Raw genomic sequence first — 21,849 nt, 5'->3', positions numbered from 1 at the left:
TGAACAAGATAATGAAAAAGAATTCAAACCCACTGAATCATCTTTAAAAAAAAACAATTAAAATAACAGTCAGATCCCATATGATTATTACATTAACAAAAAATGTTTTCAAAGTTATAATCCCCCATGCTGGCAAAGCTATAGTAAAATCTTTATCTCACACCCTATTCATGGGAATGTAAATTGGAATGATTCTACTGGAAAGCAATTTGGCAATATGTATCAGGAGTAATAAAAAGGTACATCTTTCTGACCCAGCAATTCCACTCTTGAGTATTCATCCCAGAGAGATAATCTAATCCAAATGAAGGAAAAAATTGTATGCAGGAAGATTTTTATCATAATGTCATTTACAATAACAAAATAATAATAGCCTAAATGTCCTATATTTAGGTAAACTATGCACTTTCACTAAATAGAACATTATGAAGTTATTAAAATAATGTTTAGAATGACTGTGTAATACTGTTGGAAAACTTCTTATGATCTAATGTAACCTAAAAATGGCAGAATACAGAAAGTAGAGACTTCTGCAAGATGGTGGCATAGGAAGGTCCTGAACTCACCTCCTCCCATGGACACACCAAATCTACAGCTACCTAAGGTCCATTTCCCTCTGAAAAAGATCTGAGAAATAGATGAACTGCTTCTTCCCAAAAAAAAGGATAAAAAGATCACATCTGGACAGGTAGGAAAGGCAGAGATACAGACTGCCCAATAACCCCACCCCTGTGCGGAAATAGGGAGGGATCTCAGGAGTCCGGTGTTTCTCCCTGAGGAACAAGGGATTGGTGCCCTATATCAGGCATCCTAACCCCTGGGATCTGCACCAGAGAGACTAGCCCCCAAAACAGTTGGCTTAGAAAACCAACATCCAAGGGACCCAAAGTGCCATAGGAAACTGAGATTCCCCTTCCAAAGGCCTTAAGTGCAATCTCCCTCACACCAAGACCCAGCAAAAAAACAACAGTTTGAAAAGCACCTAGACTATGTGTGAAGGAGATGCATTTGCTAATCTAAAAGCATCTGCTGAAGGAGCAGGGGATAGTTGAAACTCCCTGGAGATGGAGGTGCTAGCAGATACATTTTGCACTCACTCTACCTATCCTGCTAGCACAGATGGGTGAGCTTGGATGCAGCACCCTCCTGCTGTCTTGCTAAGGCAGGCAGGGGCAAGCAGTCATGGCACTGTCCTACTGCCTTGCTGAAGCTGGAGAGAGTGCAGGGGGTTGCAGCACTGCCCTGGTCCCTGGCTGGGGCAGGCCGGTGCAAATGGTCCTGGCATTCTCCTGCTCCCTAGCAAAAGTCAGGGAACATGGGTGATTGTGACACTCACCTGCTCCCTGGCTAGGGCTGGCAAGCACAAGTGGTTGCAGCATTTTCCTGTTTCCAGCCTAAAGCTAGCACGAGTGCAGATAAGGCACTATCCCACTGCTTTCCTGAAGCCCATGGGCACACACAGTCAAGACCTGTTCCCACTGCCTTTCTGAAGCCAGCAAGTATGCCCTGCCCCCAGTGCTCTCTAGCCGCCTATCTAAAGCCAGTGGGTGCACTCAGTCCACACAGGGGATGTCCCTCGATCGCCTGGCCCTGGTGGCCAAGGGGACTGGCATTTCTGAGCTCCATGAGAATGTAACCATCAAAAAGATAGTTCTTGGCAGGCTACCACCCCCAGAGCACTGCACAGAGAGGCACACTAAAATGCAACAACCAGTCTTCCTGTGAAAAAGGCCTATTTACTTGGCCTGGAGCTTTAGCCCAAGGGATAGGCTTCGGGTTTCCCAAACATCTAGAGGCTAGGGAGGCACTCCCGGGGAATGTAAGCAGGGAGATACCATCCTTGTGCACCAGATTGGCCTTGCTTCAACTTAAGGAGACCTTTCAGAAAGCAGATTATACACTCATCTGGAGCCCCAGTTTTTGCAACTGTGGCCCAGGGAACACCTCCTGATATTCTGGTCTGCAGGTCAGCAGAGATTATGATTGCGGGCCCCCAGGGCTGTATATACAATTGATCTTTGAACAACATGGGTTTGGACCGTGGGGGTCCACCTATAACTGGATTTTTCTATATAAATGCAGTGCAATACTATAAATGTATTTTCTCTTTTGTATGATTTCTTTTTTTTAAGATTTTATTTATTTATTTGACACAGAGAGAACATGAGAGAGCACAAGCAGGGGGAGCAGCAGAGGGAGACAGAGAAGCAGGCACCCTGCTTGACAGGGAGCCGGATGTGGGACTCCATCCCAGGGTCCCAGGATCATCTGAGCTGAAGGCAGATGCCCAACCAACTGAGCCACCCAGGGGCCCCTGTTTTTTTTTTTTTTTTTAAAGATTTTATTTATCTGAGAGAGAGGGAACACAAGCAGGGGGAGTAGGAGAGGGAGAAGCAGGCCTCCCGCCGAGCAGGGAGCCCGATGTGGGGCTCGATCCCAGGACCCCGGGATCATGACCTGAGCCGAAGGCAGACACTTAACGACTGAGCCACCCAGGCGCCCCATGGGGGCCCCTGTTTTGTATGATTTCTTAATAACATCTTCTTTTCTCTAGCTCACTTTACTGTGAGAATACAGTGTATAATACATATAACATACAAAATATGTGTTAACCATCTGTTTATGTTAACAGTAAGGCCTCCTGTCAAGGGTAGGCTATTAGTACTTAAGTTTTTGGATAATCAAAAGTTATACATGGATTTTCAACTGCATGGGGAGGTTGGTTCCCCTAACACTCATGTTGAAAGCTGGTGTAGCTACATTCGTATCAGACAAAAGAGACTTTAAAGCAAAGATTGTAAAAAAAGACAAAGAGGGGCACTGCATAATGATAAAGGGATCATTCTGGCAAGAAGATAAAGCATTTATAAACATATATGCATTCAACATAGGAGTACCAAAAAATATAAAGCAAATATTAACAGACCTGAAGGGAGAAATTGACAGCAGTACAACAATAGTAGGAGATTTTAACACACCACTTACATCAGTAGATAGATTGTCCAGACAAAAAATCAATAAGGAAACATTAGCCTTAAATGACACAGTACACCAAATGGACTTACTAGATACATACAGAATACTCCATCTAAAATCAGCAGAATACACATTCTTCTCAAGTGGACATGAAACATTCTTTAGGATAGATCACATGTTAGTTCAAGAAGCCTGAAATTATATTAAGCTTCTTTTTAAACATAGCAATATGAAGCTAGAAATAATTACAAGAAGAAAACTGGAAAAACTACACTGAGGTTAAATAACAGTTTACTGAACATCTACTGGGAGAAATCAAAAGTACCTAGAGACAAATGAAAACAGAAATAAAACATAACAAAATCTGTGGGATGCAGCAAAAGTGGGTCTAGGAGGGAAATTCATAGCTATACAGGCCTACATCAAGAAACAAGAGAAATCTCGGGGCACCTGGGTGGCTCAGTTGGTTAAGCGACTGCCTTCAGCTCAGGTCGTGATCCTGGAGTCCCGGGATCGAGTCCCGCATCGCGCTCCCTGCTCGGCGGGGAGTCTGCTTCTCCCTCTGACCCTCCTCCCTCTCCTGCTCTCTCTCTCATTCTCTCTGTCTCAAATAAATAAATAAAATCTTTAAAAAAAAAAAAAGAAACGAGAAATCTCAAACAATTTAAATTTACACCTAAGGGACGAGAAAAGCAAGAACAAACAACACCCAAAGTTAGTAGAAAGAAGGAAATAATAAAGATCAGAATGAAAATAAATGAAATAGAGACTAAAAAGACAATAGAAAAGATCAATGAAATTAAGAGCTGGTTCTTTGAAAAGGTAAACAAAATTGACAAACAATTAGCCAGACTCACCAAGAAAAAAAGGAGGGCTCAAATAAATAAAATCAGAAAATTAAAGAGGAGAAGTTACAACTGATACCACAGAAATATAAAGGATGATAAGAGACTACTATGAACAGTCAAGTACCAACAAATTGGACAACCTAGAAGAAATGAGTAAATTCCTAGAAACTTACGATCTCCTAAGACTTTTATTTGTTGAGAGGTTGTAGACTACTGATTAAATTTCATTACTAGCAATAAGTCTGTTCAGATGTTCTATTTCTTTCTGAAATACAGTGGAATACTACTCAGCCAGAATAAAGAATGACGTCTTGCCAATTGCAAGAACATGGATGGACTTTAGGGTATTATGCAAGTGAAGTAAGTGAGACAGAGAAGGACAAATAACACGTGGTTTAATTTGTATGTGGAATGTAAGAAACAAGATAGAACAAAACCCAGACTCATAAACACAGAGAACAGATGGGTGATTGCCAGACAGGAGGGGTTGGGAGGGGTGATGTACAAAATGGGTGAAAAGGATAAAGAGCTACAAAATTCCAGTTATAAAATAAATAAGTCATGGGGGTGTAATGTATAGCATGGGGAATGTAGTCAATAATATTGTATTAACTTTTTATAGTGACAAATGATAACTAGACTTACTGTGGTGATCATTTCACAATGTACACAAATGTCAAATCTCTATTGTATACCTGAAACTAACATAATATAGTATGTCAATTATACCTCGGTAAAAAAAAAAAAGAATACAGAAAGTAGCAAAGTCATATTTATGCCATGACTATGTGCTTGTTTTCTGTATGTAATTATTACCCTTACAGTTCAAGCACAGCTACTTAGGACAGGAAACAGCATGGAAAATATGGAAATGGTTTTTGAGACATTATGATTTTCGTGTGTGTTTTCCTCTTTATTTTGACATCACTAATATTATTAATCATACTATATACAATGGAAAAAGTATTTTTAAGGACATGGGCTTTATAGTCAGAAGCTCAGCTTAAATCTTAGCTCTGTCATGTACCAGTGTGACTCGGCAATTTACTTAACCTTTTTGAGTGTCAGTTTCCTAATCTCTACAATGAGGGTTAAAGACCAGTATTATGAGAGTGCTGGGAGGAAAAAAGAATAAACCTTTAACAATGCACCTGTTACATGGATGTTCAGTTATGGTTTTTAACATTTTAAGTTTTTTCTAGAAAGGATTTATTAGTTTTGAAAGATATACACACACATATACATACACACATAAAAAAGTTAAAATAAATTTTAAAAGGTTAGGAAAATTTAACAAGGGAAAATAAGGGCAGTTTAATAAATGTTAATTCCCCTCACTTTCCCAATTCCTATCTCTTTAAAGTGCAATGGGATTTAAGAATATTCTGTCTCCATTGTTCAGAAAGCAGAGATGAGCGATGCTTGTTTTTCAAAAGCAAAAGAAAAAATGAAAAAGAGACATCTCCCCCACCCCACTGTACTCCTAAACACAACACAAGACAACACACATGCACATGCACACACACACAGACTTGCACACCCTCTCATCAGACTTCAAGATGTGTCCGTGGAGTTCCAAGAAAATAACATTTTGTCTTTTTTTGTGGTGAACACATTTGCTTTCCCCACGTAACAAAAGGTATCATTTTGCTTTTAATTATGGGTTGTTATTATGCATTGCTTTTATTTGGCAAAGATGTTTGTTTCAGGAAAATTAATTTAGACAGTTCCATTTTTCAAATAACAATACCTTCTGTCCCAGGCTTACAAAGAACAATTAGATCTGGATTCTTTCCCCACAATCAAGCTGGCAATTTCTTATGGAAAGTCGTGGTCAATCAGCATGGAATGGAGCTTCCACGAGAGTCAGTCAAATGCAGAAAATAGACTTTTATGGCCTGGCACTTTTACTTCCTGCAGTACATATGACTCTGACATCGTGCAGAAGCATTACTCTGGCTGGGCAGGAACACAGATTAATGTTGCCTCACTTTCAGTGCCAGAGTTTTATTCTGAATGTCATGGTATTTTTCACAGGAACTCCACAGTTTCATGCAATTCAACAAACACGACTGAAGGCCCGCTCCGTGCCAAGTACAGTGGTAGGAGCTGGAGATACCGATCTGAATCACGCAGCAGCCTTGCCCACAAGAGCTCACAGCCGGGTGACTCACAGATAATTGCAACCCACAGTGATAACGTCTGTGGCCAAGGGTAGTGCAAGGTGCTGAGGGGACTTGAAGAGGCACCTAACCCAGCCTGGGAGAGGAGAAGGTGATGATACAAGAGAAAAGCCATAAATAGAGAAAGAGGGGAGGAAAGGCTTTCCACGCAAGGATTCTTGGAATTAAAAGTAAAAGTCTTACCAGACTATGTTCCATTTATCCAGAGGTTATGTGTCCAGCACTAGGCTAACTGCTTTACTAGTAGATGGGTTGCTAAACCCATTTCAAAGTATTTTACTCACCTGCCCATGGTCATTTAGCCAGTATGTGGTAGAGACAGATTCAGGCAAATTGTTGGCTCAAACAGCAAGTAAGCGGCAAAGCTAGATCCAGAACACCTAGCTTCTGGCTTCCAGGTGTTTCTGATTAATTAGCTGATTCAGTCCCTACTGTGCACGGTTCTGTGTGGAGCTATGGTGAACTCCTTGGCACTCTTGCTAAATCTGAAGGAGGGGCGCTGGGGTGGCTCGGTTGTTGGGCGTCTGCCTTCGGCTCAGGTCATGATCCCAGGGTCCTGGGATCGAGTCCCACATCGGGCTCCCTGCTCGGTGGGAGGCCTGCTTCTCCCTCTCCCACTCCCCTTGCTTATGTTCCTGCTCTCCCTATCTCTCTCTCTGTCAAATAAATAAAATCTTAAAAAAAAAAATCTGAAGGAGAATGGGAACAAAAGGACTTTGTTGAACTTTCTTGAGTGCGGTAAGATCTTTTTAGAAGTCAGATCCTCCAGGGTGGCCCGGTGGCTCAGTCGTTAAGTGTCTGCCTTCTGCTCGGGTCGTGATCCCAGGGTCCTGGGATCAAGCCCCCTGCATCGGGCTCCCTGCTCCGCAGGAAGCCTGCTTCTCCCTCTCCCCCTCCCCCTGCTTGTATTCCTTCTCTCGCTGTCTCTCTCTCTGTGTCAAATAAATAAATAAAATCTTAAAAAAAAAAAAGGAAGTCAGATCCTCCAAACTCTTCTGTGTAAGTAGGGGAGAGTGACCTTGATACTCTCAAAAACCTGAAACTTTAATATTTTATTGAGTCCTGTGTTTTGTTTAAAAAAAAAGATGTGGATTTTATATTACATCCCATAATGTAGTAATGTTTGTTGTAATATAAAAATTCTGAATGAAATCATATTTTGGTTTAAAGACTCTTCTTATCCCCATTTTAGAGACATGGAAATGAGAGACAGGTTTTGTAATCTGTTTAAGAGCTATCCCACTCATGAGTGGTGTATGAGTGTACGAGCTAAGATTTGTGTCCATCGTCTGTCCTTTGCTGTTATCCATGACACAGACCTGTGGCTTCTTATTCTGGCCCCAGGACTCTCACAACCACCACATTTCACCTATGTCTGTGCTCCATAGGCCTTATTCAAGAAGTATCCATAGGAGTCCAAATACAGCTCTGCTGGTACGTCACTGCATGACCTGGCCAAATCCTATCATCCACCAGGCCTCAAAACACCCTTCTAAGGACCCTAAGGAAAGATTTCCCTCACACCTCGGGTCAGGAAAGGTAGATTCTGTAATTCAACTGTTTTATTTGGGGTTTTATTTGTTTGTTTTGCTTTTCCCTTAGGACACTGGGTATTTTGTAGCTGAGTTTTCCACTATGTCAAAGTTGTTCAAAAGCTGAGAGCCAAATTCATACCCCACCCCTAGCAAGTGAACAGAGTATCTTAGGATATGAGTTGTGAGTTATGACCTCATACCTAGCACCAGCTAATTTCTCCTGTCTTTGTTTTTCTTTTTCCCCATGTCTTTAGTTACACGGTTTTTATTTTGTGGCATTCTTTCATTGTAAGCTTCTTCAAATTCCTTTTTGGAATGAGTTATATATTAAATGACCAAATATGAAAATAAACAGTTTATGTTTCCAGGAGATCCCGAAAGTCGTAAGTACTAAATGTCAAGCACAAACAGACTCATTAGCTCCCAGAGACAGAGGGTAGGCAGGGCCTCGTGCCCAGTCCAGACTCCTGTCCTGTTTTTTTCTTAAAAGTTGGCCCCACTTTCCAAGTGAAGAGTAAAATAGCCTTTATACTTTAAGGGCCATTTCAGTTACCGCCTCTTGAAGGAGGTCCTCTTGATAACTCCTCAGTTAAAACCACTTCAAGCAAGTAAACAACATGACATTGGAACTCAGAACAAATTCATAGCAAAATCCTCCCCTGCCTCCACTCCCCTACCCCGCTCCCTTGTTTTCCTTAATTTTTTTCTAGGCATCTGTGCTTTTCTAGGCACTGGGCTGTAGACATAGATCTCTTCTTTTCACTCCACTGAAGGAGGCATGCAAGCAAACAAGATGGAACAATGTGGCAGGTGACCTCGGGCTGCTCCCTTGCCCTCCGTGGACTCGGTCTACTTTGCTTTGACATAAAGTAGTTGGGCTAGGTGATTTCCAAAGCTCCTTGCTCTGACACCCCAGAGGCTGTGAACGGGATAGCTTCACTCATGCTGCATCTCAGTGACCTTAAAGATGAAGAGTAAGCACAGCTTTAAAGTATAAATTGAGGGCCTCAAAGGCATATCTTTTAAACTCTGAAGTTTGATCCTGTAAAAGAAAGTTGTGAGTTGCTCAAAACCTATGAAGAAAGAGAATTTCTAATCACGTAACTTGCTCTGGTAATGATATAAAATGGTACATCTCCAACAGACTTCTCGAGGCCCTATCAGAAGGCAGAACAGGGAGAATAGAGAGAGATGAAAAATACGCAGCTCCTGACCTTGGAGGAGAAGACAGGGGGTAAGAGATGAAGAGAGGAGAGAAGGAGTTGGGGAGAAAAAACAAGCTAGTATGTAAACACCTAATTATAATGTGAGACACTATTAAATCAATACTGGGTGCTCTGAGGTCCATGGGTGCCCTGGGCGGTAGGTGGGGGCGGGGGGGGGCATCTGTCAGCTATGTATACATCCTCTCCAGCCTTGAGCTGTGCCATCACTTTAGAGGCCATGTCTGTTCCTGTGGGTGCCCACATGACCTCATAGAGCCTGGAGGGAGCAGAGGGTAGGGAAGAAACGATCTGGCAGGGAACCTTCTGGGTCATGACTGGAACAGCCTTCCTCTTGCTGTTTCTTGATGCACAGCTCTTTCCTCCAGAGCTCTGCTGGTGAAGTCCTTTAGCACAAGTCCCCCTCTAACTGTTTGGGGTTTCAGGATGAGACGTGACATTTCTCTCCAGCAGGAGTGAGGGTTTCAGCTGTTTATCCCGCCCTCTTAAAAACCTGATCTACCCTTCCATATGCGATCTTTGAACACATATTTAAGACACAGTCCGCTCTGCCAGGAATGCTAAACCCCGCCCTTCCTGTCATGGAGTCTAGAGTGTAATCAGAATGACTAATCAAATATAAACACAGCTAAATGGGGGCGCCTGGCTGGCTCAGTCGGTGGAGCGTGCGACTCTGGATCTCAGGGTTGTGGGTTCGAGCCCCACATTGGGTGTAGAGATTACTGAAAAAATAAAAAATCTTTGCAAAAAACATACAGGTAAATGTAGAATTTCAAACCGTGAACACAACGAAGGGAAAGTACAGAAGGTCCCGCACACAGTCCGTGGTAGCTTCTACCACTAACCCTGTGTGCAGAGGCTGTTCCAGTTCTACAGCATCACCCACCACAGCCCCTACTGCTCCTTCGCCTACAAACCGGGGAAATCAGCCAAAGTATTTTCCTCATTTCTCACAACTAACTGCTCTCACGGCTAACCCGAGCACAGGCTTCAGAGGTCAACAGTATCAGTTTGAATCTAGACTCTTCCCCTTAGTAGCTGGGAGGTACTCCAACGTCTTGGTCCTCATCTTCTTCATCTGTAAAAAGGGGTAACAGTGGCTGCCTCAGAAGGTGCCGAGCACTGGCACATAGTAAGTGCTCAGAAAATGGCCGCCGCCGCTGTTCTTAATCCTGCTTCCAAAATGGCTTTGCAGTTTCCTGTTGTGCTCCTCTCCATTTCCGCTCTCCCTGCCTTGTGCAGGCTGCCAGAGGCTGAACTAAAATGCTCCTTTAAGCTGCCCTGGGGATGAAAGCCACTTGCATGCCTGACTTTTCCAATAGCAGGAAGCTCTGAGAGCAGAAACCACTCAGCGAAATACATGGAAGCAATCTCCCATGTGCAGCCCCAGCTTTTGTCTGCCACCCCACTCTACTTCCAGCTGAATTTAACCCCGAGTTGGGGGATTCGGTTTCCACCTTGAGTGAGGCTCGCTCTCTCCCTGAGTAAAATGCTAATGCATTTTTTATTATCCTGATGGGAGCAGATACCCGAAGGGAAGCTGAGCCTCAGCCACTGCTCGGGTTCCCCTAGAATGTGATGGGGTTGGGGGGTGCCCAGGGGTGGTATCTGGACATCAGCCGGTGGGCCAGGTGAGGCTTGAGGATACTTTGAACCCTGGTCATAGTACCTTTCCTCCTAATTTTCTTTAGAGAATTTACTATAATTGAGATTAATTCATATTGTATCATTATTTGCTTAATATGTCTGTCTTTTCCATTTCGCTATTAGCTATCTCTGAACACAGAGACTGTCTCTCTCTTGCCCTATCCTCAGGAACATGCCTGGCACAGAGTAGATGCTCCACTCATGTTTATTGAATTAACTAACAAATAAATAAGTGAAGGGTCAAAGAGTGAGTGCACAGTGCTATCTGGGAAAGCCGTGTCACCCAGCCGTTGTTTAGTATGAGAAGTGGAAAGAGGGCCATGTCGAGGGCAGGAGGTGGGGCTGGTGAGCCAGGGAAGGCGGTGGTGAGCAGTATGGTCAGGTAAATAGAAGGCAGGGATCGCACTTCAGTGGGGTGTGGGCATGAGCTCAGGGCCTTGAGACGGTGGTTTACAAACTTTCATAATCCCTGCTTGTTTTCCTCAGAGGGGATTGGCTCTCCCCACTCCTTCCCCTCCAGGTGAGAGTCAGTCTTCTATATATGACACTGACCCACATGATTAGGCCCACTTTTATTATCTGGAGTTTGGTTCTGAACATAATAGGTAACTTTTTGTTTGTTTTCCAAATGTAAGTTTATATTAAAATATAAAAACTGCTTTTTCAAATAGCGCATAAAACCCATGGAGATTTTTCAAACCCTTCTTGAATGCCATGCTAAGAAATCTACTCTTTATCAGAAATACAATGTGGATCATTAAATTATTCTAAGAAAGGCGAAATTTAATTTTAGAATGATCAAGACTGCAGCCAGTGAGGATGCTAGACTGGAATAAGAGAGATCAGAAGCAGTGAGTTTAGAGAGGGCCAATGGCATGTGAAATACTTGTCTGGGAACAGGCTCTGCCTGGGGTAGGGCAGGGAGGGGGCAGGAGAGCCCTAGATGCTTTGAAAATGACTATGGCTATGGAGGAGAGCAACTGAACAGGGAAGTGAGGTTGCAGGAAAAGAGGGCCTGAGCCCTGAATCCAAATGTGTGCCTGTGGCCCTGTGACCCCTGTTTCCGGAGGGTGTTGATCCTCAGGTCTTCCCCAGGATGGCCGGCTTCTGGAGTGATAGGAGAATGCACAGGGATACTGATGCTCTTGTTTAAATCATCTCCAGTCTATGCCATGAAAGACTGACTTTTCCCCAAATAGCTATTCTGCATGAAACACAGAAAGCAAAACAGAACACATAATCAGCGACTATTCTCTTCTACCACGCAGAACCCCACACATCAAACCAGCCCCTGAGCTCCCAGAACACCACGTCCCTTTCTCATTCTGAGAAGTAATTGCAATGCAGTTCGTGACCAAAATGAAAAGTCCATTTTTAACCATAGCCTCATAATTACCCATCCACATGAAGAGAGCCAAAGTCTCTGTGGTCCAATCCCTAGGTCTCCAAGGCAGAAACAGAGGATTCTGAGAAAAATTATGGGACCAACGTGTGTGTCTACTGGGAGAGAGGGGAACAAAACTAAAGACCTCTTCTGATGCCCAATTCAGTAGGACCCTGTCCAGTTGTCATTCTGGTAGTGAGCAGCAGATCTTTATGGAACATCATCTATTGGTCAGACACTGGGCTAGTGCCTGAGGGGAGAGAAGTAATGATGCCACAGCCCCTGCCCTCAGGGGAACAGGGAGATCACACAGCCAGTGGAGAGGACAGAGGAGTAAATAGGCCAGGGAAATGCAGTGTGATGGTGCTCTGATGGGGAAGGTCAGGGGCATAGCAGTTAATGAATACCATACAGGCACAATTGGACACATATCCATCTGTGGAGGCCTGAGAAAGAACATTCTTCCCTAGATCTCCCCAAGATCCAGTCAGCCTTGGCAGGTCTAGACAGACTTTACAGAAGAGGTGGCATGCTCGTCAAGAGCTGGGTAACAAGTAGGAATTGACCAGGCAAAGCAGGTTGGGTGCAGGATCATTGTTCCAAGAAAAGGGGAGAGCACAACAAATTTGGGACACTAGAAGTGGTTCACCATGGCTGGAACTCAGAGCCCGAGAGAACAGGAGCTAGAAGGCAGGAACCGGATCATGGAAGTTGTCCAATAACAGCTCAAAGGTTACACTTTTTCCTGCAGGAACCCTGATGAGTTTTAAGTTGTGCATTCTAGAAAGTTCACTCCAGGTGCGGCTGCATTGTGCACTAATGGAAGAGACAAGACTTGAAGTAGGGAAGCCAGTTAAGGGGCTGTTGTAAAAGAGTAGGTGCCATATGGTGAGAAGCCCAAAGTCTCAGCCTGAGGGAGGGCAGAGCTGGAGCCAACACTCCAAAATCCTGGCTTTCGGCCCATGTGCTCCCCACTCTGCCTGGTGTATTCCCACCCCTAGGCCCATGTCCAGATTCTTTCTCTTTTTCTCGGCTTCTCCTTCCTGGTAGGTGCCTGGAAGTCGGTCTACACTCTTTTTATGGATGAGGTACCTAATTGCCAGCTAGCTTAAGCAGCATGCCTAGGATAACGTGGCTCAGCGATGATAGAATCAAGATTCACACCTTTGTCTCATTTTGAGTTTGACTCTTTCTACAAAATGCTTTCTGTAACTGCAGTGAGAGGGGCTCCAGATGTGAAAAAAGAATATCTTCCTGGTTGGATAGTGCCTGGAAGTCTCCCCAGATTCAGAGGACTTTGTCTACATCACAAGGCTGCAGTTGCTGGGCTTTTCAAACTGCCTCCTTGTAACAAAATAACCACATGGTATTCTATTGATTATCTTGCTGATTAATGGCACCTTCCCTGAAAAAGGGACTAGAAACAAAGCCACAGTTTTAAGAGCAAACATATCAGTTATGACAAGAAATACATGTGCTTTGCACTCTCATACTTCAGAACAAAGACTCGGCCTGGGACAAAAAGTATAATGTTGTACGAGATTAAAAAGTATGTCATTTATTAGATATAAATATGATCTCATTAAATTAAACACAAGCAAGAAAGATGACAAGAAAGTACACCAAAATGCTAGCTGTGGTTCTCTAGTGGTGGGATTTCATTAATTTTTACTTTCTCAGTTTTCTGGAAATTTGGAAAATTATAAAAAATAAGCATGTGTGTTTTCATAATTACAAAATTTTTAAAGATGGGTTCTTGAACTTGAGACAACAGTAGTTTTCACTGAGAAAAACTGAACCCATAAAGGATCCAAAATTCCTGGGTAAGGTTTCTTTTTTTTTTTTTAATTTTATTTTATTATGTTATGTTAGTCACCATACAATACATCATTAGTTTTTGATGTGGTAATCCACAATCCATTGTTTTCCTATAACACCCAGCGCTCCATGCAGTACGTGCCCTCCTTAATACTCATCACTGGGCTAACCCATCCCCCCACCCCCTCCCCTCTAAAACCCTCGGTTGGTTTCCCGGATCCATAGTCTCTCATGGTTCATCTCTCCCTCCGATATACTCCCCTTCAGTTTTCCCTTCCTTCTCCTAATGTCTTCCATGCTATTCCTTATGTTCCACAAATAAGTGAAACCATATAATTGACTATCTCTGCTTGACTTATTTCACTTAGCATAATCTCCTCCAGTCCCATCCATGTTGATGTAAAAGTTGAGTATTCATCCTTTCTGATGGCTGAGTAATATTCCATTCTATATATGGACCACATCTTCTTTATCCATTCATCTGTTGAAGGGCATTTCGGCTCTTTCCACAGTTTGGCTATTGCGGACATTGCTGCTATGAACATTGGGGTGCATATGGCCCTTCTTTTCACTATATCTGTGTCTTTGGGGTAAATACGCAGGAGTGCAATTGCTGGGTCATAGGGTAGTTCTAATTTTAATTTTTTGAGGCACCTCCACACTGTTTTCCAAAGTGGCTGTACCAACTTGCATTCCGACCAATAGTGTAAGAGGGTTCCCCTTTCTCCACAACTTCTCCAACATTTGTTGTTTCTTTCCCTGTCCATTTTTGCCATTCTAACTGGTGTAGGGTGGTATCTCAGTGTAGTTTTGATTTGAATTTCCCTGATGGCTAATGATGATGAACATTTTTTCATGTGTCTGTTAGCCATTTGTACGTCTTCTTTGGAGAAGTGTCTTTTCGTGTCTTCTGCCCATTTTTTGACTTGATTATTTGTTTTTTGGGTGTTGAGTTTGAGAAGTTCTTTATAGATCTTGGATACCAGCCCTTTATCTGTAGTGTCATTTGCAAATATCTTCTCCCATTCTGTGGGTTGCCTCTCTGTTTTGTTGACTGTTTCCTTTGCTGTGCAGAAGCTCTTTATCTTGATGAAGTCCCAAAAGTTCATTTTTGCTTTTGTTTCACTAGCTTTTGGAGATGTATCTTGAAAGAAGTTGCTGTGGCCGATGTCAAAGAGGTTATTGCCTATGTTCTCCTCTAGGATTTTGATGGATTCCTATCTCAGATTGAGGTCTTTCATCCATTTTGAGTTTATCTTTGTGTATGGTGTTAGAGAATGGTCGAGTTTCATCCTTCTGCATGTGGCTGTCCAATTTTCCCAGCACCATTTATTGAAGAGACTGTCTTTTTTCCATTGCATATTTTTTCCTGCTTTGTCGAAGATTATTTGACCATAGAGTTGAGGGTCCATATCTGGGCTCTCTATTCTGTTCCATTGGTCTGGGTAAGGTTTCTAATTCGCCTGCCTTTCAGTATTTCCACCCTTGGGGCAGTTATCTGGGACCAGAGGTGGAGTGACACTGCATTAACAAGACAGCTTCCAGTGGATGAATGGGGGAATCAGGATAACTCCTGGAGCAAGTATGCTGGCCAACAGTTCCCTCAGCATCCACTCTAGATACTCTGGCCATCCCCAGCTGGCACCAAATTCGGAGATTGTTCCTGTTGACCTTGGAACCCCCAACACTCATGGTCTTTATCCAGTCATGACTCAGCATTTACACATGGTAGTTAAACACAGAAGTGGGTTTCTTCTGAATGTCCGTAAGACAACAGTTTTATCAAGGAAGGCTGGATTCAAGGCTCATACATACATACACAGACAAGAGTCTATACATCAACTCCTAATAGACCTGGGTCTGGCTTACCCACACTCTTCCAGGAGTTCATGGAATACCATACAGGCACAATTGGACACATTTCTGTCTGTGGAGGCCTGGAATTCCTTCACCTAGAAGGAACATTCTCCCCTAACACCCCTCAAATCACACACACACGCACACACATACACATACACAGAGGCACACACTACTGCGACCACACATGTGAAGGCCTTGCCTTCCTGAGACAGTAGCTTATGGTCAGCTAGTGGGTCAGCTGGTCAGCTCTTAGCCAGCAGGCCCTGTCAACCTACCAAACCTGCTGCCCAGCTAGCCAACTTCATTTCCTCCAGCTAACATTGCATGTTCTACCATCCAAGCCATTAGATCCTATATCCTCTCCATATGAAAGACCCTTATCTCTCTCAGTTGGTAACTAATTACACTTTGGTAGTTCTTTATGTCCAACATGCCCCCCTCCATATGTAACAGATTGTACATTACATACACAAATCATGCGCCCTAATTTTAAAAAAATGCCATACAGTTTTCATTGGCAATCCCAAATGATACTAGGCAGACTATTTAGTAATGAAAAATTTATCTTTCATTCCATTCCTTTTATTTTTGAAGGACTTTGAGAGAATTATTTGGATATTCCAGTTTCTTAGGTAAAACATGTTGCACAGTGATTCTTGAAGATACCCTGCAAGAATTTTTCTTTTTCTTTTTTCATTCTGATTTACATGTAGAACAGGCAGATTTTGCAGGCCTATCTTAAGAGCTACAGGTTAAACAATAGCCTACACTTATCTGCTTAGGCCACTAGGTGGTGCACACATATGTCTGTGAACTGTAGGTTAAACGGGCTTGTCACCAGGTTGGATTTAATTCATCACCACAGGAGTGGTACAGACAGTAGGAGCTGCTAGAGTCCAGGAGAGACAGTGATCCTGTGGGTGTGAGCAAAAGAAGGAAGGTCTCCCACAGGAGGTGGATAGCCAGTATTGCTGGCTGTGGAGATGATAGGAACAAAATCATAAAGGCAAGAAAGCCTAAAGACGTGGCAGAGGAAAGTCCTGTAGAGGGGGCATGGTTGCTTTCCATGCTGATGAATTCCTACCTAACAGGGCCATAGCAGAGGGAATGACAAAACAGTTGAATCATTTGAACCAGATGACCTCAAACATTCCTTCCAGACCTTTGTGCTGGCACTAGAGATAGAACGATGAAATGAGTCTTATCCTCGAGTAAGGACCTCATGAGGGAAACAGAAGAAACAGAAAGTTAAAAACAGAGCATGATACAAAAGGCTGGCTTTACAAGATACATTAGAAGAACAAAGTGGGAACTATTCTGTTCAAAGGACAGACGGAGGTTAGGTTTGGAAGTTGTCATGCAGAAAAGATGTCATGGACATCTCGAGCAGTGAGGGGAGACCTCCCAGAAGACAGAAGATCACGAAAGATTAAGCAGAGAGAATAGCATGAGCAAAGGCATGGGGGGGTGGGTAAAAGGATAATGTGGATTCCAGGAATGCTTCATTGAATTTAGCAAGTGCTTATGGAGGGCTACTGTATGCCATGGACTGAACAATACATCTTCTAGGCCCTTAAGATGCTCTCCAACTAGTGAGGAAGACACACATCCACTGAAAATTGTAATGTGAGAAGAGAGCTGAAAATTTGGCCCCTTCTACGTTCTGACTCTGTCTTTTGAGCCCCCAGTGTTCTGTCTACAGGGATTCTCAGGGAACACTTTACACCAGAAGAGGGAGCCCACAAGCATGGTACCTGGTTGCATTTGATTCCCTATCCTTGAAGGTATTTCACTCACCCTCATTTTACAGGTGTGAAGTTTGAGGCCAGAGACATACAGTTAAGTTATCCAAACTCCACAGAGAAGCCAAGACACAAACCCACATCTGTCTGCCTCCTGTCAGGTTTTCTTCTCTTTTTTCTCTGTGGGAGCCTGGACACAGAGTCACCATTTAGAGATAGCTCTTAATTAAGAAATAGACTCTTCTCAGATAAATAAACTTCTTTCACCAAGCATAGTCATCACAAAGTCAAGCTTATGGAAAAATAGAAGGACGCATTGTATTCTTCCCTCATGCATGAGAGAAGTGCCGAGCCACACAGGTTGGCCTTGGCAAAGGCAGCTTGAGCCAATTGTACTACTGGCCTGGTTCTGTGTTTGGGAGGGAAGGCGGTCTGGCTCCAGCATTCCTTCTAGCCCATGTGTGGGTGTGTGTTTCTTTTCAGAGGGAGGATGTGTGTTCACAATGTAGGTCAGTGACATCTTGGAGTTGCATTATTTGCTTGAAAATGTCAACTGGAATGAGTTATGAGCTGGCAGGAAAACAGTGATGTTGATTGAGAAGTCCATGAGGGGATAGAGATCTGCTTTGAGGTTCATGAGAAGTCATTGAAGTAAGAGGTAGAGAGATTTTAAAGAGCTTTTGACTGAGACAGATCAAAGTTAAATAGAGGAGGAAGGAGACCATGAGGGCAAGGAGATTTGAGCCTGGGTCTTATGAGGAAAGGACATAGGAACTGGGCATGTTTAGCCTGGAGAGAAGACACAAATCTGCAGAGGTCCAAACTCTTGTCATGGGCTGAGGCAACTAGAAACAGTGATGATGTCATAGGAAGCTGCTTTTAACCCTTGCTCAAAGGAGAGCTAACAAACTGATAAGAACTAGTGAGTTCCCCATCAAGAAAAGGGATGAAACAAGCAGTTCATACAACTGGTGGGGCCATTGCAGAGGGGATTCCTGTCCTGATAGCAGGTCAAACTCAATGACCTTTGAGCTCCAAGTATTCATGATTCTTTTTTTTCTTTAAGATTTATTTATTTGAGAGAGAGTGAGAGAGAGAGCACATGCGAGTGGGGGGAGGGGCAGAGGGAGAGGGAGAGAGAGAATCTCAAGCAGACTCCCTCTGAACATGGAACCCAGCACATGGCTGCATCCCAGGACCCTGAGATCATGACCTGAGCTGAAATCAAGAGTTGGCCCCTTAACCGACTGAGCCACCCAGGTGCCCCCCCACCAAGTATCCATAATTCTGTGAAAAAAGGAAAAAATAGCTCATATAAACCAAGGGTCACATGGACTATAGTAATAACAACAGCATCAATACTGTATCTTTTTGAGCACCTATTAAGCGTCAGGCACCATCGTAATGGTTTATGTGTATCGTCGTATTTTGGGCTTTCAAGCCAGCATTAGAACTGACTGAATTCTAATCCTGGCCCTGCCATTTAATGAAGATGTTGTCTTGGGCAGATAATTTTCCTCTCTGAACCTCATGTAATACTGACCCTGCAGGATTGCCAAGAATATGAAAAGAAATGAAACATCAAAGCACCTGGTACTGTGCCTGGCCTATAATTGTTGCTCAAAAAATGTTGCTGCCTTCCCATTTCTGCCTAAGCAGAATTTCAGGAAGCTGTTCTCCATTCTTAGAGAGAGGCAAGATAGAGCGGGAAATACAGATAAGGTGAAATGTGGCAAAGGATCCATTAGAAGAAATACCGGATAATCAGAAGCTCCTGCAATATGTAGCCTAGAGCAACAGTTCTCAAAGTGGAGTTTGTTTGAACCCCTTTTGAGAAAAAAAAACAAAAATAGATTTCCAGGACTATTTATGGAAAATCAAGTGTAGAAAAGAGAAAGAAGTCATCTGGGGCTTAAGGAATCCTGACTTAAGTCTCTAGGAGAGTTGCTCACTGCCCCACCCCCAGCCTCCAATATCAACTTCTCCATCCTCAGGTTTCCATGACATCCAATTCAGGACAGAGCCTCCCTGTAGATACGCTGTGATGTGTGGCAAGCCTACTGAGCTATTGATCTCCTCAGCCCTTGGGTTAGCCAGGGCCAGTTGCCTCCAAACACAAGCAGCCTCGTCCATATGACCCAGTGTGCCAGACAGATATTTGCTATGATCGTTGTATACCATACAAAGAGATGAAGATTCAGTTAGAGAAGGAATGGTTTGATCATCAGTAACTAAGATTGTCATAGCGTTGCTGAGCAAATTAAAACAATAAACCAGCCCAGGAATATCTTGGTTAGAAAGGAATATAAGGATGGTGACAGTGATATAAGGACCCAAGGCAGAGAGGATTGCCAGGATATGAGACACTTAACCAGTGTGGCCAGTGTGAACAAAGACTGGTGCAGAAGAATGAGCCTATGGCCTTTCTCTAAGTATAGAATAGATTTGACTGGAAGACCTCTAAGGCCTCTCACTTCTGACTATGGAAGTATGAACGAAAAGGCCATCCACTCCCTTTGTCTCTAGGGTGCGATGCCTCTGTGCAGAATTGTGAGTGAGCACCCTTTTCTCCACCTTATACCCTGCTCTGTGTGTCTGAACATCCCTTCTGTGTGTCCACCCTGAGCTGCTAAGCACAGTTTGGCTCTGGCTCAATTCCATGATCTCACAATGTGTTTTCTTTTGCAGCAACAGCGGCAGCTTGACCTCCTGACAATAACCAGCCCCGGTGAGTAGGTGCAGCCATTCTGCTTTGGCTTTTCCCTTATTTCCCAGAGCAATGCCTGGTGGCCTAAGCAAATGCGATTCCTGCCCTCCTCCTTTGATTCCCTGGATGAACAGCAGAATTCTTGGCGCCATGAATAACCCTTCTCCCTCCATCCTCTGCCCCTTGGGCAGTTTTTTTTCCTCCCTCCCAGGTCTGTGCTGCTTCCTCTTGACTCTGCAGATGGCAGGGTTGATACTCTGATGTTGCTACATATTCCAGGGCCAGGTTCTCCCCAGATCATTCGATAGACCTAAGTGTCAAGGAATTGTCCTGGTCTTATGAGAAATAAGTTTTGAAACCATGGGGAACAGGGAAACTGCCTGGAAAGGGGCATGGAATGGAGGAAGGATGGCTTATGAGGGACTAGTCTGAGAAAGTGACCAGGTTTGGTCTTCTGTGTTCGGGGTCAAAATAACTCTTGTCTCTTGCTTTAGGGGAAAGTCAAGTTCCCCAACAAAGCTGTGGCCATGGGATTAAAAGGTCCTTTCTTCCCCCGACGCCTGGCATCTAGCCTAGAGAGTGGGTTGAGTAGTTCAATCCTGCCAGAGAGGTATTTTATTTTGGTTTGGGAACTTGAGGCAAAACTGGCCAACAAGAGATGTTATTCTCTTTTGGGATCCAAGAGGATGATGATGCTAGCAGGGTTAGTGGGCATTCAAGAATGGGGGTGGTGGGTCATCTTCATCTGTTCAAAATATTTAACAGCCCTGGTGACCCTCTGCTGTGTTAGGCATTAACACTTTGTTTACTGGACTGTGGGGAGATGGGATCCTGGGGGAGGGGTACATGTGGCAGACTGGTCACATGGCAGGTTGGGGGCTCTAGGAGTGGCTAATTACTGATAAGTATGGAGGCCATTTCAATGTGTTGGTGTCCAGTATGGCCATACCATGTTATCTCTGCCTTTTACCAAGCTTGCCATGCTGTATCTTGGTGCCACTTACAAAGAGGTTGAGAAATTTCCTTCTGCAGGCACTCTCTCAGCACAAACACTAGTTTATCTGGTCTCAGTCACTGAGGTATAAGGCAGTGACTACAAATGTAAGTTGGATCTAACCAGTTCAGGTGACCTTACTGTATTTCCACCTGATAGAGCTTTTTGAGCTTGGGACTTTAGAAGAACAGAGATGAAGTGGTTTGAAAAATGTTTCATCTGTTCTATAGATGAGCTATGTTTAATATATATATATATATATACATATATATCATATCATAATCATATATATATATATATATATAATGATTAGCACATGTAGAAATTACAAATCATGGGCTAACATAACTGGAGTGGCGCACTGGTTTGACCTACCAATCCCTCCCCACTAAGGTGTTGGTGAAGGATTATCTTTGTCCTATCCTATTTGGTTTCTATCCTTTGTAATTGTGTACTATTCTACTCTACCTATGCTAACCCAGATTGCCTGCTTCCACATTCCAGTCTCATCTGGTCACACCCTGATATGATGCTGATGTATGAATTGGAGGGGGTTCTTGATATGTCTTCAAGCCCTGTTTACTGCACTTCTTTTGTACTAGCTCTTTCTGTTCCTAATTGCTGCTGCATAAATTCAAGCAGAGTAATTGTGACTCTAAGTGTACTCCTTTTGAAGAGCTGTAGAACTGCAAAATGCTAAGCACTGCCAGATTTTGGAATGGTTTATAATTTTGCCCACTTTTAGATGTGAAAAAAAATACCTCCTGGGTCAAAGCTTCCCAAACGGTGTGTTGTGGCGCACAGGTATACTGCAGGTAGGCTGCCTTTGTGTGATATTATGAGAGATGCACTTGTGAGATATTGATCCACTTACCTCTCAGGGACACAGGTAGGACCTGGACAGCTGGAGCCCCCAAGCTGGTAGCCTCATT

At 43.5% G+C, this 21,849-nt stretch overlaps 1 protein-coding gene and 1 non-coding gene across 2 annotated transcripts in view; both read left to right on the top strand.

Annotated features, from left to right (window-relative positions):
• The window catches only part of LOC102728406 (AGBL carboxypeptidase 4), a 614,839-nt gene extending 593,680 nt beyond the window's left edge, over positions 1 to 21,159 (top strand). Inside the window, exon 5 of the mRNA XM_081816861.1 lies at positions 19,905 to 21,159. Within this exon, the coding sequence (XP_081672987.1) occupies positions 19,905 to 19,952 (48 nt within the window). The 3' untranslated portion in view covers positions 19,953 to 21,159. The remainder of the gene's footprint in view (positions 1 to 19,904) is intronic.
• Positions 9,406 to 9,478, top strand: TRNAQ-CUG (transfer RNA glutamine (anticodon CUG)). The gene has a single exon. It is a non-coding gene; the product is annotated as a tRNA-Gln (tRNA).
• Positions 21,160 to 21,849: the final 690 nt, after the last annotated feature.

The sequence above is a fragment of the Leptonychotes weddellii genome, chromosome 4 (genome assembly GCF_054177405.1).
Source record: "Leptonychotes weddellii isolate Sample4059 chromosome 4, ASM5417740v2, whole genome shotgun sequence".
Taxonomy (NCBI): domain Eukaryota; kingdom Metazoa; phylum Chordata; class Mammalia; order Carnivora; family Phocidae; genus Leptonychotes; species Leptonychotes weddellii.
Note: the sequence above shows the minus strand (reverse complement) of the source record. Positions and strands in the feature narration are given on the sequence as shown.